This window comes from Danio rerio, chromosome 25, assembly GCF_049306965.1.
Source record: "Danio rerio strain Tuebingen ecotype United States chromosome 25, GRCz12tu, whole genome shotgun sequence".
In the NCBI taxonomy this organism is placed as follows: Eukaryota; Metazoa; Chordata; class Actinopteri; order Cypriniformes; family Danionidae; genus Danio; species Danio rerio.
In genome coordinates, this window is record NC_133200.1 from 9190885 (window position 1) to 9207141 (window position 16257).

Genomic DNA, 16257 nt, shown 5'->3' on the forward strand with positions numbered 1-16257 from the left:
GTAGGCATTTCAAGCATATGTTATTGCATTTAGATAATCATTCATAGCATGTAGTTAATTGTTTTTAGCACTTGGCTCCCATTATCATTGTTACCATGCATAGTACACAGGAAGTCCCATTTGCTAGCATGAGTCAAATAAGCCAATGCCCAGGTCCCTACGATGTTCTGATGTAGAGATATTGCCATTTTTAAATGGTTGCTAGGTTATACTGTTTTATTGCTATGGGGATATTTGACAGGTTAGTGATGATACATCAAAGCTTCTTGGCAATATGAGTGATCTTAATCAACCCCAATGTTTCTATGACAGTCTTTATGAGTGTCAAAAACTAGACTTGAACATTATGTATTCCTGGTGTTGGGTTGCGGCTGGAAGGGCATTCACTGTGTAAAACAAATGCTGGATAAGTTGGCGGTTCATTCCGTTGTGGCGACCCCTGATTTATAAAGGGACTAAGGGAATGAACATTATGTAAAAATGGCTTGCCGTATTTTTTTTTTAAATACAATGCTTAATAAGTGTAAAAGTAATACATGCAAAAATGGCTTGCCATATCAGTAAAAAATATGGAGTTTAAGTCAAAAATGGCTTGCCATATTTTGAGAAAAATAATGCTTAAAAATTATTTATTGGAAAACTATAAGTCTGTTAAACCTTAAAGATATAGCAACAAAATCTAACGCATCTAAATACAGCTTTTGGCCAAATTTGGGGCTTGTATAATTTTTTTATATGCTCGAATTATAAAAAATTAATCTTTAACATTTTTTATTCAAAAAACAATAAGTCTTATAGGCATGAGGAGATATAGCAACAATCTTGAATGTTGAAGGCACATTTTGACCACATTTGGACCTTGTGGCATGAACGAGATACGTTTGTTTTCAAGGACAGAGTAGTATAACAGTATGTTGGCTTTCTCAAGCCAACATAATAAAAAGTACCGGTTTCAACCACAGGTTAAAAACATGCGGTAGTGGTGAATACAAGGTAACTAAATTGGCAGTAGTGTATAAGTGTGTGTAAATGTGAGTGTATATGAGTGTTTCCCAGTACTGGGTTGCAGCTGGAAGGGTATCCGCTGTGTAAGACATATGCTGGAATAATTGGAGGTTCATTCTGCTGTGGCGACCCCTGATAAATCTGAAGGATAGTGAGTGAGGATAGGTAGGTAACTAGACCTCACATTCTATTGATACGTTATTATAAAATAACTGACATTTCCAATTTTTATGTAAAATGTTTGTTGCCAAATTTATGAAAGTAGCCAAGCAGCATCAAACTCTGCAATATAGCCCAACAACATTGTTTAAAAAGCACGGCCCATGTATCATCATCCAGACGCAAACTCACAGCGTTCAGCATGTAGTTTTTCAGCTGTTAGATCAAAAACATCAGCTGCCTTTCATGTTGATACACTCTAAAAATAGTTCTGTAGGCCTGTCTATCTTTATAATAATATAATGTCTTACATTTTGCACTGAATTCTGTCCAAAACATATTGAATTTTTTTCTTTTGCTAAAATAAATTCTAATGAAATTTGACTGTAAACTTTTTTTTTTTTTTTTTTTGCATTAGGCTAAAGCTGCTTTTTTCTTCAAAGAGCAGCTCTCATAAATAACCCAGAAATAAAAAAAATAAACAGCAATGCATACATTTTTATAAAGTTTTTGATTTTTTATTACTAAATGAACAAATCTATACAAAAAAGCACTATTTTTTACGGTATTAGATGTATAAGCCTGTGCAGTAATGATCGGAAGAGCACATAAGGCTTTAGCATTTAGCATGTTTTTGAACTGGAATGTGTGTCTCGTGTTTACCTGTGATCCGATCGAGCAAAAGGTGTATTAATACCGTGTAAACAGTGCAGCATCAGTCATGTTAAATTCGCCGACTCTCTCTCTCACATCTGCGTAGTCATCCTTGCCTTATAAGTAATCTTCATAAACTAGCCCACGTACGGTGCGCGATAGCCTTGAAAAGGCCGGGCAGTGCAGCACGCAGGCATGCAATGAGGAAAATAGACTGCTTGCTGAAAAACTACATGCTGAACGCTGTGAGTTTGCGTCTGGATGATGATACATGGGCCAGGCTTTTTAAACAATGTTGTTGGGCTATATTGCAGAGTTTGATGCAGCTTGGCTACTTTCATTAATCAAAAAGGCGCTCAGATTATTGCACAATGATAAGAAATAATATAGATCGAGCCACCAAACACATAAAAACAAAAGTAACAACTGTGGTTTTAAAATTGTAAGGAGTAGAAAGTACAGATATTTGTGTAAAAATGTAAGAAAAAAAAAGTTTAAAAAAAAGTAGTGGAGTAAAGTACTGATACCAGAAAAAATCTACCCTTTAGTATTTGTACTTTGTTACTTCCTATCTCTCATAAATATAATAATTCACTGCACTTCTCATGACTAGGTACAACGACTTGTTTGTGGAGAAAGACTGTCAAGGCGAAAGCTGTCATCAAACATACATGGAAGGTTGTTTCTGTCCCGATAACACGTATCTAGTTAGTTCAACGACAGATTACTGTACGGCTTACTGCGGTAAGACATGCAGCTTTCTTTACTTTTATACAAGAATAATGCACTTTCTTGTGACCTTGTGGTTGATTTTGTTTTCATTCTTTCCTTGTAGACTGCATCGGCCCTGATGGATTACCTCGAGAGGTACTTCTGAAATAGATAAGCCAAGACAAATATGTCAATAAGGTGCAAAACAACTCATCTTGCATTTATACTTCATAATCCCCACATTTTGCTTGCTTTCCTCCTGCAGCCTGGAGACACCTGGACCATGGACTGTTACAAATACACCTGCTCCAATGAGACTTTTGGGATCACCAAGGAATTTGTTGGGTGTCCGACTATAGTGCCCTGTGGACCCGAGCAAAAATTAATTATTGACAACTGCTGTCCAACCTGCGGTGAGAATAATATTACCAGCGGGAAACATTTATTAAAAATAATTCTCTAAAAATACACCTGACAATAGCACTCAGTCTCTCTGCAAGTTTATTGACAAATTTGAACTGTCTATACTTGAATGCATCAGCAAAGAGCTTTGAGAAAGCAACTTTTAAAGATGCCTTTTCTTATGAAGAGCCAAAAAACAAACATAACTGGGGGCTATGGGGCAAAGTTAAATATATCAAACTGTATTTCTGTAAACTGTATTATTATTATTAATATTAATATTATTATTATTATTATTATTATTATTGTCTAAAACTGTGTTAAAATTGTCATGGGTAATTTTGAAAGAATATTTAAAAATAGTTAAATATATAAAATAAACTTAAAAAATATATTAATAATGTTAAAAAAATTATATATTTTTAATTAACATATATTAATAAAAAAAATCAATTAACACAATGGCCATTTAAATAAATCTGATTCATTTACAACATGTAATTATAACATTTATTTTAAGCTTGCTTTTTTTAGTAGCTCAACAATAAACAAACCAACAAAAGATAACGTTAAATTAGAAATGACAATTTCTATTGTAGGCATTCCCCCCGACCCTCCCCTTTATTTTTTCTGTGTTCTCTGATGGGATGGCGGGTAATATCAAAGGCTATCATGGGCCAACTTTGGCCCCCGGGCCCTAGTTTGGGCATCTCTGCACTTCATACAAAATAAATGTATTATTATTGATTATTATTATCATTATTATTATTAAAAATAATGGAAACACATTTCACATTCATGTTAAACGTTTGTTTGTTATTTTTCCTCTCATTTAGTGTGTAATCTCGAGGTCTGTATCCACAAGAAATGTGATGTGGGATTCGAGTTAGCTGAACATGCAAATGAAGGCAGTTGCTGTCCACCCTGTGGTAAGTCTCAAACTGAAATTCTAAAAATTATGCATATTGTTGCTGTCCTGGAAATGCTGATGTCCTTTTTGTGATGAATACCTGATAGGTAATTCTCTTTTTAGTTCATGCTGTTATTTTCTGTCATAGCAATCCATAGGAAAATTAAACTGGAAATGATTTTCTTTTTGATGTTAGAAACATAGCAATAATGATTGGCAATTTACTAGAACTTCTATGTTTAGCTGTTTTGACACAATCTACATTGTAAAAGCGCTATAAAGATTAATTTAATTAAATTGAATTGAATTAATGGCAAAAAGCAATAGTGTAATTATACTAATTATGGCTTACTATATGCAATGTTTATTTATATAGCACATTTCAGACACAATGGTATTTCAATGTCTTTTACATAAACAAAAGGATTAAAATCACATAATAAGTATAAGGGGAAAACACAACAAAGAATTAAAAGGATAAAAAATAATTGAAATTATTAAAAAACAGGTTTAAAAGGAATAAAAAAAGGAATATCACAGATATCTAAACCAACAGAACTAAAATATTTTAGTTTCTTTGTTTTAAGAACAAAGATTTTTGTTGAAAATAAATAATTATGTACATAAAAACCTGCAATACAAAGAACTATTGACGATGTACTTCATGTGAGAAATTACCTTTTTTTAAAATAATAACAAAAGAAGTTAAATATCATGTATATTATTAACTTAATGTTTTTTTCTTCTTCTAATGTACAGTGCCCAAAGACGTCTGTGTGTACAATAACACTGAGTACCAGGTGAGCCTATGGATTCATTCATTCAATCCTTCATTTTGTTTTCAGCTTAGTCCCTTTATTCATCTGGGGTCGCCACAGCGGAATGAACCGCCAACTTATCTAGCATATGTTTTACGCAGCAGATGCCCTTCCGAATCGACCCAACACTGGGAAACACCCATACAGACTCATTCACACACATACACTACGAACAATTTACCTATAGCACATGTCTTTAGACTGTGGGGGAAACCGGAGCTCCCGGAGGAAACCCACACGAACACGGAGAGAACATGCAAACTCCACAGTGCCAAATGCCAACTGACCTGGCCGGGGCGCGAACCAGCGACCTTCTTGTTGTGAGGCAATCGTGCTATCCACTGTGCCAACGTGACGCCCCTCTAGATTCATTTGTTCAAAACAATAATAATGAATTTTGAGAATGTCACATTCAACAATAGGAAGTGCACTAGAATTCAGAAAACCATTCTACACTTTATTGACCGGTAATCTCTGTTGTTCTTTATAGCCTGGATCCACAATCTACCCAGACCCTTGTGTCGAATGTAACTGTGACATGGAGAAAGACCCAGAGACACAACTACACACCGTCTCCTGTGTTTCTAAAATCTGTGAACCTTGCTCTGAGGTAACATTTACATCTTTACATCGCTGATTTGAAAAGAACATTCATCTGTAGACTCTGAGCATGTTTTTTGTTTTCTACTTCAAGGGCTTTGAGCTCGTGGAACAAAAAGGCGAGTGTTGTGGAACATGCAAGCCAAATGCCTGTATTTATGTGTCAGATAACATCACACATATTCTCAGTGTACGTATTCTTGGATTTTCCTTTACTTTTTCAGACAATTAATCTGCTCTTCCATTCTCATGCAGCTTCTCTTTTTTTGTTATAGGAGGGAGAGAGTTACAATTATAAATGTGAAAGTGTGACTTGTCAGCAAGTCAATGGGACGTACATAATAGAGAGGACCATACCAACCTGTCCCGAAATCAATCCAGATCAATGTGTGCCTGTGAGTTTTCCAAATTGACACATTTGGAGCTGTTTCTACAAAGGCTAATTCAGCCCGAAATATGAAAATTTACCCTGATGTCATTCTAAACACATAAGAAATGTTTTTGTTCAAAAGTTTCCTGTCCTTAAACTTCCATAAAGAATTTTATTTTTTAAACCCAGACAAGTCAAGCGGTTAAATGCAAGCATTCTGAGGAGACAAGACAGCTTTATGCTGGGATTTTGCTTACTTTTACATTTAAATTAATTTATTTCCTCAAAATTCCACACACAATACCCGATAATGACAATGTGAAGAAAGATTTTTTGAAATTGTTGCAAATTTATTAAAAGTAAAAAAAACCTTTTTAAAAAAATCTCATATACAGAAGTATTCACAGCCTTTGCTCAATACTTTGTTGATGCACCTTTGGCAGCAATTACAGCCTCAAGTCTTTTTGAATATGATGACACAAGCTTGGCACACCTGTCTTTAGGAATTTTTGCCCATTCCTCTTTGCAGTACCTCTCAAGCTCTATCAGGTTGGATGGGAAGTGACGGTGTACAGCCATTTTTAGATCCCTCCAGTGATGTTCAATAGGATTTAGGTCTGAGCTCTGGCTGGGCCACTCAAGGACATTCATCGAGTTGTTGTGAAGCCACTCCATTGATATTTTGGTGGTGTGCTTTGGGTCATTGTCCTGCTAAAAGATGAACTGTCGCCCCAGTCTGACGTCAAGAGCTCTCTAAAGCAGGTTTTCATTCAGGATGTCTCTGTACATTGCTGCATTCATCTTTCCCTCTATCCTGACTAGTGTTCCAGTTCTTGCTGCTGAAAAACATCCACACAGCATGATGCTGCCACCACCATGCTTCACTGTAGGGATGTTATTAACCTGGTGATGAGCAGTACCTGGTTTTCTCCAAACGTAACACCTGGCATTCACTCCAAAGAGTTAATTTTTAGTCACATCAGACCAGAGAATTTAGTTTCTTATGGTCTGAGAGTCCTTCAGATGCCTTTTGGCAAATTCCAGGTGGGGAGTGGCCTCCGTCTGGTCACTCGACCATACAGGCCTGATTGGTGGATTGCTGCACAGAAGACTGTCCATCTGTAAGGTTGGAGCTTAGACAGAGTGACCATCGGGTTATTGATCACCTCCTTGACTTATGCCTTTCTCCTCCGATAACTCAGCTTAGATGGCCTGGCCAGCTCTAGAAAGAGTCCTGGTGGATCCAAACATCCTCCACTTACAGATGATGGAGGTCACTGCGCTCATTGGAACTTTCAGAGCAGCAGATATTTTTCTGTAACTTTCCCCAGCTTTGTGGCTCAAGACAATCCTGTCTGTGAGGTCTACAGACATTTTCTTTGTCTTCATGCTTGGTTTGTGCTTTGACATGCACTGTCAACCCTGGGACCTTGTATGCCTTTTCTTGATTCAGGAAAGCAAATATTATTGGTTTACACAAAACATGCCATGTGACGTGAAAGTCAGTAGTTACTGCACATTAAGCAAACATGATTAAGCAACCAGCATTAAACTGTGAGCAGTTTTAAAAGCTTTAAAGATTTTTACACGTGTCTCTTCACTAGTCTTGACAAGGTTAAACTTCAAATTTTTTGTTTGATCTTAAAAAATTTTTGAGCCCCACCCCAAAACATTTGCAAAATATGTTGCTTTGTGTTCTACAAAGTCTGATGACACTTTTTTTTTTAAATTGAACCAGCACGTTTAGCGATGTATGTCACATTGACATTTAAACCAAGCTCTGTTTGACTTGACAGGGAACACTGGGACTCGATGAAGATGGATGCTGCAACACCTGTAAGACATTATTTCCTTTCTTAGAAAATTCTGATTGTCCTTATTTGTAAAATACAAGCAGAACTAGTTTCTTTAAAGCAGGGGTCACCAATCTAGGGCCGGTGTCCCAACAGCTCCAACTTGCCTCAAAATACTTGTCTGGGTGTTACAAGTATACCTAGTAAAGACCTTGATTGGCTTGTTTAGGTGTGTTTGATAAGGGTTAGAACTAAAACCTGCTTAACACCGGCCCTCCAGGAACAAGTTTGGTGACCCCTGTTTTAAACCATCTCATGTAAAGGACATGTCCTGTAGGATATTATAATGATTACAAAGCAAATTATAATAATAATAAAGCTATGGAAAATGTTAAGTAACCTCTTTAAAAATCTGCTTCTTTAGATTTACTGTATTTAGTAGGTACGTGTTTGAGTAAAATGTACAATTTTGCTTTATTTCTTGCAAATTCAACTCATTCAGTTTTCTTCGGCTCAGTCCCTTTATTTATCAGGGGTCACTAGAGCAGTATGAAACGCCAACTTATCATGCATATGTTTTACACAGCACATGGCTTTCCAGCTGCAACCCAGCACTGGGAAACACCCATACACTCTCACATTCACTCATACACTGAGGCCAATTTAGTTTTTATTCAATTCACCTATAGCACATGTCTTTGGACTGTGGGGTAAATGTTTCCATTTGTTGTGATTGGTTGTGATGTCTTTTTTACTTCTTCTTTATAGTTAAGACTAAAAATGTATATAAACGTTCGAAGTGCTACCTTTTTGCTATTTTGACCAAATGTCATTTTATGCTCCATTTGACAACATTTTTATTTTTGCATTGTGCATTTGCACTTTGCACATAACTGTCAATCGGAAATGCAGAAAAAAATTTGAATTTCCAAACGGTCTCCTAATTTTTCATAATGCTATGCTATACAATATGTAAAAAAAACAATACAGCAGGTTAACAAGAATAGCGCAATTCATAAGCAGTTATTTTGCTTTTAACAAATGTTTTGTTACTGCTATGTTATTGACATTGCCTCCTTTACTATCTCAGGTGAACTCAAGAACTGTGTTCGTGTGAAGAACATGACAGATGTCACAGTGAATGACTGCAAGTCCATCAACCCCATTGAAGTCACATCCTGCAGTGGAAACTGCGACACAGAATCAATGTGAGAACGCAAATAATTTAGCGAAAAATAACAATAAACCCTTTTAACCAGTCTGTTATGACATGTTTAACAGTCATCACCATCTAAAATCCTTAAAAGTTTTTAATGTTTATTTTTTTTTTACTTATTTTTTATTTATTTTATCATTTTTCAATTCAATTCAGCTTTATTTGTATAGCGCTTTTACAATGTAGATTGTGTCAAAGCAGCTTCACATAAATGGTCATAGTAACTGGAACAGTGTGCTTCAGGTTTTAGTGTTTAAGTTCAGTTCAGTTCAGTTTAGCTCAGTTCAGTGTGATTTAATCATTACTGAGAGTTCAAACACAATTGCTTCACATTACACAATAACTCATTTCTGCTTGTGCGAGGTGTTTTTAATGTAGCGTGTATGGGGCAGGACAGTAAATTTGATGTTATTCTCTTCTCTGGCTGTCGTCATCAGTCTCACTAAATTTTTTCCTTTTTTCTAAAAGTCTCGATAACCCCATAGTGGAGGTTTTTTTTTTATTATTACTTGAGCAAATATTATTGTAAAAAAAATTGTTGTACTCTCCCATTCACTGCGCTCTAAGTTTTCCCAAATATGACCAACTATACTAAGACACTCGGAAATGTGAAAAGGGTCTATAGAACGTAAATAATTTACCAAAAAAAGCACTTTGCAAATTTAAGAGCACAAAATGTGCAACTGCCTTGGAAGCAAGAGCAAATAAAAAAGCAAAATGTGCATTATTATTGTACCAATAGTAAATATGTATGTTGCTTTAACCGCTGTAGCTTTGTTTTTTAGGTTTTTGTAGTATTCTGATAACATGCAGCAAACAGTGATGATGTGATTTTATTTTAGCGACATCTGAAATCAAATACTCTTGAGGTCCCTTGTGTAAACCCTTTAAGATATCTCATATAAGGCAAATAATGTACAATACAATTTGTATATATCTATATATTATTTGTTTAAATGTATATATAATTAATATAAAGTACATACTGTATTTGACATGTAATATTCGGATGAAATGGGATGAAAAATGTCCATTTGCAAATGTATATACAGCGGGGAACATGTCACCATTTTTCTCAGCTATCATATTTCTAAAGGTGCTGTAGACTTGAAATTTTTCTCCGGATGTTGGTAACAAGCAAGGAAAGCCATTTTTGCTAAAAAGAAATTAAGTTTTGCATAATAAAATGAAATGACAAAAAGTATTGAACACATGAAGAAAGGGAGGTGTAAAAAGGTAGTGAAAGCCCAGACAGCAGATGAAATCTCTCAGTGTTTCTTCAGCAACCCTCTGCCCTTTCTCATTGTAAATGAATATCAGCTGCTTCAGTTCAACATCTACATTAGCAAGATGATGAAGACGAAACCAGCGTGGACATTTCAGCAAGACGATGATCCAAAACACAGCCAAAGAAACTCTCAAATATTTAAAAATTATTATCACTATTTTGTTTGCATTGTTTGGGTTTTTCCCAAAATCTGCATCAGTTCCATGTCAACAGCTTCTTTAGAAATAATATTCCCAGGAAAAAAACATGACGTGTTCAATACTTATTTTCCCTGCAGAATATATTTTGTCAACCATTTTAATTTAAAAAATGTACAACAAATGTTGTCATTTATTAGCTATGCGGAGTCATATACAGCTTGAAACACTCCACAATGTGTTTTGATTATCGCAGACTTGCATGTGTATTAAGATCGGATCTAACAACTATTTGTCTTGTAAATCTGCGCAGGTATTCAATGGGCGCAAACACCATGATGCACAGCTGTTCCTGCTGTAAGGAGACGAAAACCAGCGTTAAAAAGGTGACGCTGAAGTGTGCGGACGGCAGTGAAATCCCTCATGACTACGTCTACATAGAGAGCTGCAGATGCACTCCTATTACGTGCGAAAACCAGAAAACCAGTGGATAAATGATCCTGTTGACATCGGTTTAATGGCTACAATTCCAGATATTACTGGAAAAATATGTATCTTTAGTGAACGACTGTACCATTCAGCTCTTTGTTCTATAACTACTGTCACTGGGGGAATTTTCCGGATATTTTGAATTGTTTTGTTAGTTCTTAAGCGACGCAAAACAAAGCTCTTCCCTATTTTCTTCTTGTGTATGGATGAATGATGACTCTAATAAAGCAAAATAAATAGCAACAAAAACTGAATGATGGATATGTTTTTTCTCCAATAAGTGAAGTTTATTTATAAACTAATTATGAGAGGATCACGAGCTTATGATTGCTTGCGGTTGCATTTTTCAATTTATTATTTATCAATCAGACGATTCTAAAGCCACTAAAAATACCCTAAATTCCATATAGCAGTCATCTTCGTTTTGAAGAATCCCTCCTTTCACCCCTACTCCTCCTCCTTTATGAGTGGCACGGTGGCCCAGAGGTTAGCACTGTTGCCTCACACCAAGAACGTCACTAGTTCTAGTCCTTACCAAGCCAGCCGACGTTTCTGTGCAGAGTTTACACGTTATCCACGTGCTTACAAGGGTTTCCTCCGGGTTTCCCGGTTTCCTCCCACCGTCCAAAAACACGCAACTTAAGTTAATTGACTAATAGAAATCGGCACCATAGACATGCTCCTAGTAAGTAGTATCTGTTCATTAGCTACTACAGCAGGGGAGTTCTCGAGATCTACCTGTGCTCAAACTCCCCTCTCGCATTGCAAACGGGAGGGAGCCTTGGGCTCGAGGATATTATGAGCTCAGGGACAGCCTGCCAAACATGCTTTATAATCAATCATCAGCTACGTGTAGGGTTGCCACCCGTCCCTTAAAATACGGAATCATCCCGTATTTAAGAAAGAAATTGCGTGTCCCGTTTTGAATCAATACGGGATGGGTTTTGTCCCGTATTGATTCAATCATTTTTTTAAAAGTAGCTTCACCTGCAAATCATCCCACACGCATTTTATTAAGTTGCCTCATTTCCCACTTTTGATTGGGTAATTCTTGATGTCATCTTTAGTTTGATTGGTCTTTTTTAACTGTCCAGTGAGGTGGGCGGGTCTTTTATGCAGAAAGTGTTCTCTGTAGCTCATGGTGGTCTGTCAGACATGCGTCTGGAGAAAAATCAAAGCACAGTCAGACAGTTCTTTGTACCCAAAGTCTCTCCCGAAGCAGACATGGTAATGACAGTGTAATCATTATCAACAATATTTAGGTTAGTTGCTTAATAATGTTAAAAATGTGAACCCAATTCACCTATACCGCATGTCTTTGGACTGTGGGGGAAACCGAAGCACCCAGAGGAAACCCACGCGAATGCAGGGAGAGCATGCAAAATCCTCACAGAAACGCCAACTGAGCCCAGGTTTGAACCAGCGACCTTCTTGCTGTGAGGCGACAGCACTACCTACTGCGCCACTACGTCGCCTGTTTCTGTATCATTTAAATGCTTATTATAATTGCATAAACATTCTCAATTGTATAAACATTCACTGGCTGCATTATTAAAATAAACTGTACATTAATATTATTTAACAGAGCTGAGCTCAAGCACTAACAATGAAGTTGATGGATTTAGTGAACAGTTAAAATATAAACACATTTACTATTGGTTAATTCTAACCATATTCCGACTGACTCTATCACACATTTTTTTCACACAACTGAATTTTTTCATGTTCAATCTGGAAAAAAATTTGGAAAAAGAATTAGGTTATTTTAATCGGTTTGTGTTTGGGACAACATGAAGGAATTGCGTGGAGCCCAGCATTATTATTATAATATATTTTTTATACTACTATATTGTCATGTTCACCAGCGAACAACCGCCAGATGTCGCTGGTAAACACTCACACGCAAACACACACTTAGAACTACACTTCCGCCTTTTCCTGGACTACATTTTCATACATGCACTTCTCCCTGACACCCATGCTCATTCATCTAACTTGATTGCATTCACCACCTGAACCTTGTCATAGACTGAACTCTCACAGCTGAAGCCACTCACACAATGATTATTTGGACTATTTAAACCCCTCTTTTCCACACATGTTGCAGAGTCTTGTTAGCTGTACCAGTGACATTACAACGCGTTTCTCCCTGTCTTGTTTCTCCGCGTGTAAACCCTAGCCTGGTATTTCTTGTTATCCTGTTTAGCCGCCTGCCTTCTGACCTCCTTGCCTGTCATTCGACTACGATTCTGGACTGTCTCAATATACATGTTTACACCTGATTTGACCATTGCTTGCCTGACAACGTTTAAACCTGCATTTGGATCCTACCTTCTGTTGTCAGTGTCACTCCCCGTCGTTACATATATATTTTTTACATGTAATTTTGGCATCAAGGTACATGCATGTTAAGGAAACAAAATCCTGTGTAAATTTGTAATTGTAGCTTTCACATGAATAAAATAGTCTCATATTACATTTTTTGGTTATTTTGGTGGTCAAATGGGCATCAATGTGTGAATGTGTCAAATAGACATCAAGGTTAATCATTGATTTTTATTTTCGGCTTAGTACCTTTATTAATATGGGGCAGAATGTACAGCTGAATGAACCGTCAACTTTTTTAGCATATGTTTTACACGCAGATGTTCTTCCAGCTGCAACCCATCACTGGGAAACATCCATACACTCTCATTCACACTTATACACTACGGACAATTTAGCTTACCTAATTTACCTATAGCACATGTCTTTGGACTTGTGGGGGAAACCGGAGCACCCGGAGGAAACCCCCGCCAACATGGGAAGAACATGCAAACTCCACACAGAAATGCCAACTGACCCAGCCGAGGCTCGAACCAGCGACCTTCTTGCTGTGAGGTGAATGTGCTACCCACAGCGCCACTGTGCAGCCCTAGATGTCGAGTTTTTGACATCAAATCGATTTGCATTTTAAATGTGTTTTATGACTTCAACAATGTCAATTTGCTTTTTTTGCCATCAAGTCGCCCTGCTGGGAGTTCCTGGACATCTACTTTCTGCAAATTTCTGTCACAACCATAATCAAACACACTTAAAACAAACAACAGATTAAGATGTTCAGAAACATGACACGCAAAGACAGCTGTGTTCCAGTGGAGTTGGAACCTTTCCACAACGGCCATCCAACTTATAAAGCGCTGAATTCAAAATGCTAAATATAAAACAAACCTAAGATATAGATATAAATCAAAATTAAACCGAGGGTGGGTCGATGGGTCAGTGGTTAGCACTGATGCCTCACAGCAAGAAGGTCGCTGGTTTTGAGTCCCAGCTGGGGCAGTTGGAGTTTACATGTTCTCTTCGTGTTGGCGTGGGATTCCTCCGGGTGCTCCTGTTTCCCCCACAGTCCAAAGACATAGGTGAATTGAATAAACTGGCCGTAGTGTGTGTAAATGAGTGTGTACGGGTGTTTCCCAGTACTAAGAGTGGCTGAAAAGGCATCCATTGCAAAAAACATGTGTTATATATCATTTTGCTGAGACAACTTCTTAAATGGAGACAAAGCTGAAGGAAAATGAATGAAAAAAGAAACCATTCAATCAAAACTTAAGTAATAACCCCTTTAATTTAAAGTTACATTGTAAACGACATTAATAAACTAAATCTAAAATACTCCTGAGCATATATTTGCACACCAAACTGCAATTAATCAGTTTATGCTAAGCACACATATCACATATTCAGAGGTGTGACAGATACACACCCATTTAGGTGTCTGTTGCATAAAGAACCCTTTAATAATTTAATAGTAAAAGTTCATCAAGTTCCTCTTTCAATACAAGCAGAATAGTGACAAACTAAACAGTGAAAAAACACCATGTTTACACAATCAAACGTTTCCCATAAATTTGCTGCTGCGTCTAGAAAGATCTACAGCCGTCGGAGCTTTAAACATGTCAGACAGGCTGAGGTGAAGCTCTGAACACACACCTGCGCTCAAACGCTATTGAAACAGCAACTCTTCCTATATGCCTTTGGATCTTGCCATAGTGTTGATTTAGGACATAAGCATTGTTGGACTGTCATTCCATTAAAACGATACAATTTTATTAATGGCATTTCAGATTAATTAATCAAACATGATAACATTTAAGCAACACACAAAGTTTGTGCTTCACGCTTGACCAGGTTGGCATTCATTTTAATTTTGGTCAAGTAAATTGCTATATTTTAGTAGTCCTTTGGCGCATTGGCTTAAAATTTGGTGCACATCATATGAATCATATTCTGAATTTGTCTAAGAAAAATTGGCCCAGTGCCACCTTGAAGTAAAAAAATATAGAACTTTAAAAAAAAAACACAATTCTCCAATCTTCTGATGTGGACTTCATTTTGCTTTAATTTCCTTCTCAACCATTTCTAATGTTTACTTTTTTATTTATTTCAGTTCTTCTTCTATTTCAGTTACTATTTATTTTATTGTATGTGACAAAATGGTTTTAATTTGATCAGTTTAATGATTTACTCATGAAATTTTTTTACTACGATTAACTGACATTTCGTTTTTTTCGTCATTTATTGATTTTGCTTCGGCTCAGTCCCTTTATTCATCATGGGTCGCCACAGCGGATTGAACCGCCAACTTATCCAGCAAATGTTTTAAGCAGTGGATGCCCTTCCAGCTGCAACCCATCACTGGGAAACATCCATACACACTCATTCACACACATACACTAAGGCCAATATAGTTATTCAATTCACCTAATAGCGCATGTCAGTAGACTGTGGGGGAAACTGGAGCACCCGGAGGAAACCCACGCCAACACCGGGCGGGAGAACATGCAAACTCCACACAGAAATGTCAACTTACCTAGTCGGGACTCAAACCAGTGACCTTCTTGCTGTGAGGCGACAGTGCAAACCACTGGGGTTTTTTTAGTAACTATTTTAGCAATAGCTATATTAAGAACTCATAAACTAGCTGAAATTAAATATTACACTGAATTTCAGTAAATATAAAAAGTGATTTTTTTTATTTGTATAACTCACAGAACCACAGATGGACTGTATTTGAACTTAGGGTGTTTTCACACCTAGACTTTTATTGTTAAACCTGGCACGTTTCCCCAGTTAGCGCGATTTGTTTGGCATATGTGAAACCAGCAGTCGTGCTAGGATCCACGGTAAATCAATCGGTCCGAGATTGCCTGAATGACGTGGTCTCGGCTCTATTGAAACGAACTCTGGAGCGGATCGATTATAGTGAGAAAGCAAAACGATCCAATGAACTAACAAACCAGGCTATTGACCTTATTCTCCGCAGACGAGCGGGTGCTGCCATTTGAATCTTTTTGGCACGAGACTTCCGGTCTCAATTACTTCCATTCATTTTTAGACATTAAAAACTGCTCGTTTTGCTGTTTGATGTTGCAAACTGATATTTCCTTGTTATATTATTCTACTTGGTCTGTATAGTCATGCAAACATTTGTTTGTAGAGCAAGTAGTTTGACCGTTTTTTGCCGTTTATTATTCCTTGTCATTTCTCCCATAGGCGACTAAAACGGAAGTTTTAAGACAATCGCGAAAACAGGCGCACTTCCGCATTTTAGAATAAGGTCAATATCACAGTGTATTATTTATTTGTAATAGCCATATATACAGCTATATGAAGAGAGAATTATGAGTAGGGCGGCATGTCATTCCTACCAGTAAATGTGTTTC

General features: G+C 37.0%; 1 protein-coding gene across 2 annotated transcripts in view; it reads left to right on the forward strand.

Moving 5' to 3' along the window:
• muc5.1 (mucin 5.1, oligomeric mucus/gel-forming) overlaps window positions 1-10801 on the forward strand; it is a 43143-nt gene extending 32342 nt beyond the window's left edge. For both annotated transcript variants that reach the window (XR_012400218.1, XM_021470622.3), the window contains exons 36-46: window positions 2432-2562; window positions 2654-2685; window positions 2795-2942; window positions 3768-3860; window positions 4601-4641; window positions 5150-5269; window positions 5354-5449; window positions 5535-5654; window positions 7426-7465; window positions 8513-8630; window positions 10377-10801. Coding sequence is in view for 1 of the 2 variants with exons in the window: in XM_021470622.3 (XP_021326297.2) it covers window positions 2432-2562; window positions 2654-2685; window positions 2795-2942; window positions 3768-3860; window positions 4601-4641; window positions 5150-5269; window positions 5354-5449; window positions 5535-5654; window positions 7426-7465; window positions 8513-8630; window positions 10377-10557 (1120 nt within the window). In the remaining variant the exon portion in view is untranslated. The remainder of the gene's footprint in view (window positions 1-2431; window positions 2563-2653; window positions 2686-2794; window positions 2943-3767; window positions 3861-4600; window positions 4642-5149; window positions 5270-5353; window positions 5450-5534; window positions 5655-7425; window positions 7466-8512; window positions 8631-10376) is intronic.
• The last annotated feature ends 5456 nt before the right edge of the window (window positions 10802-16257 follow it).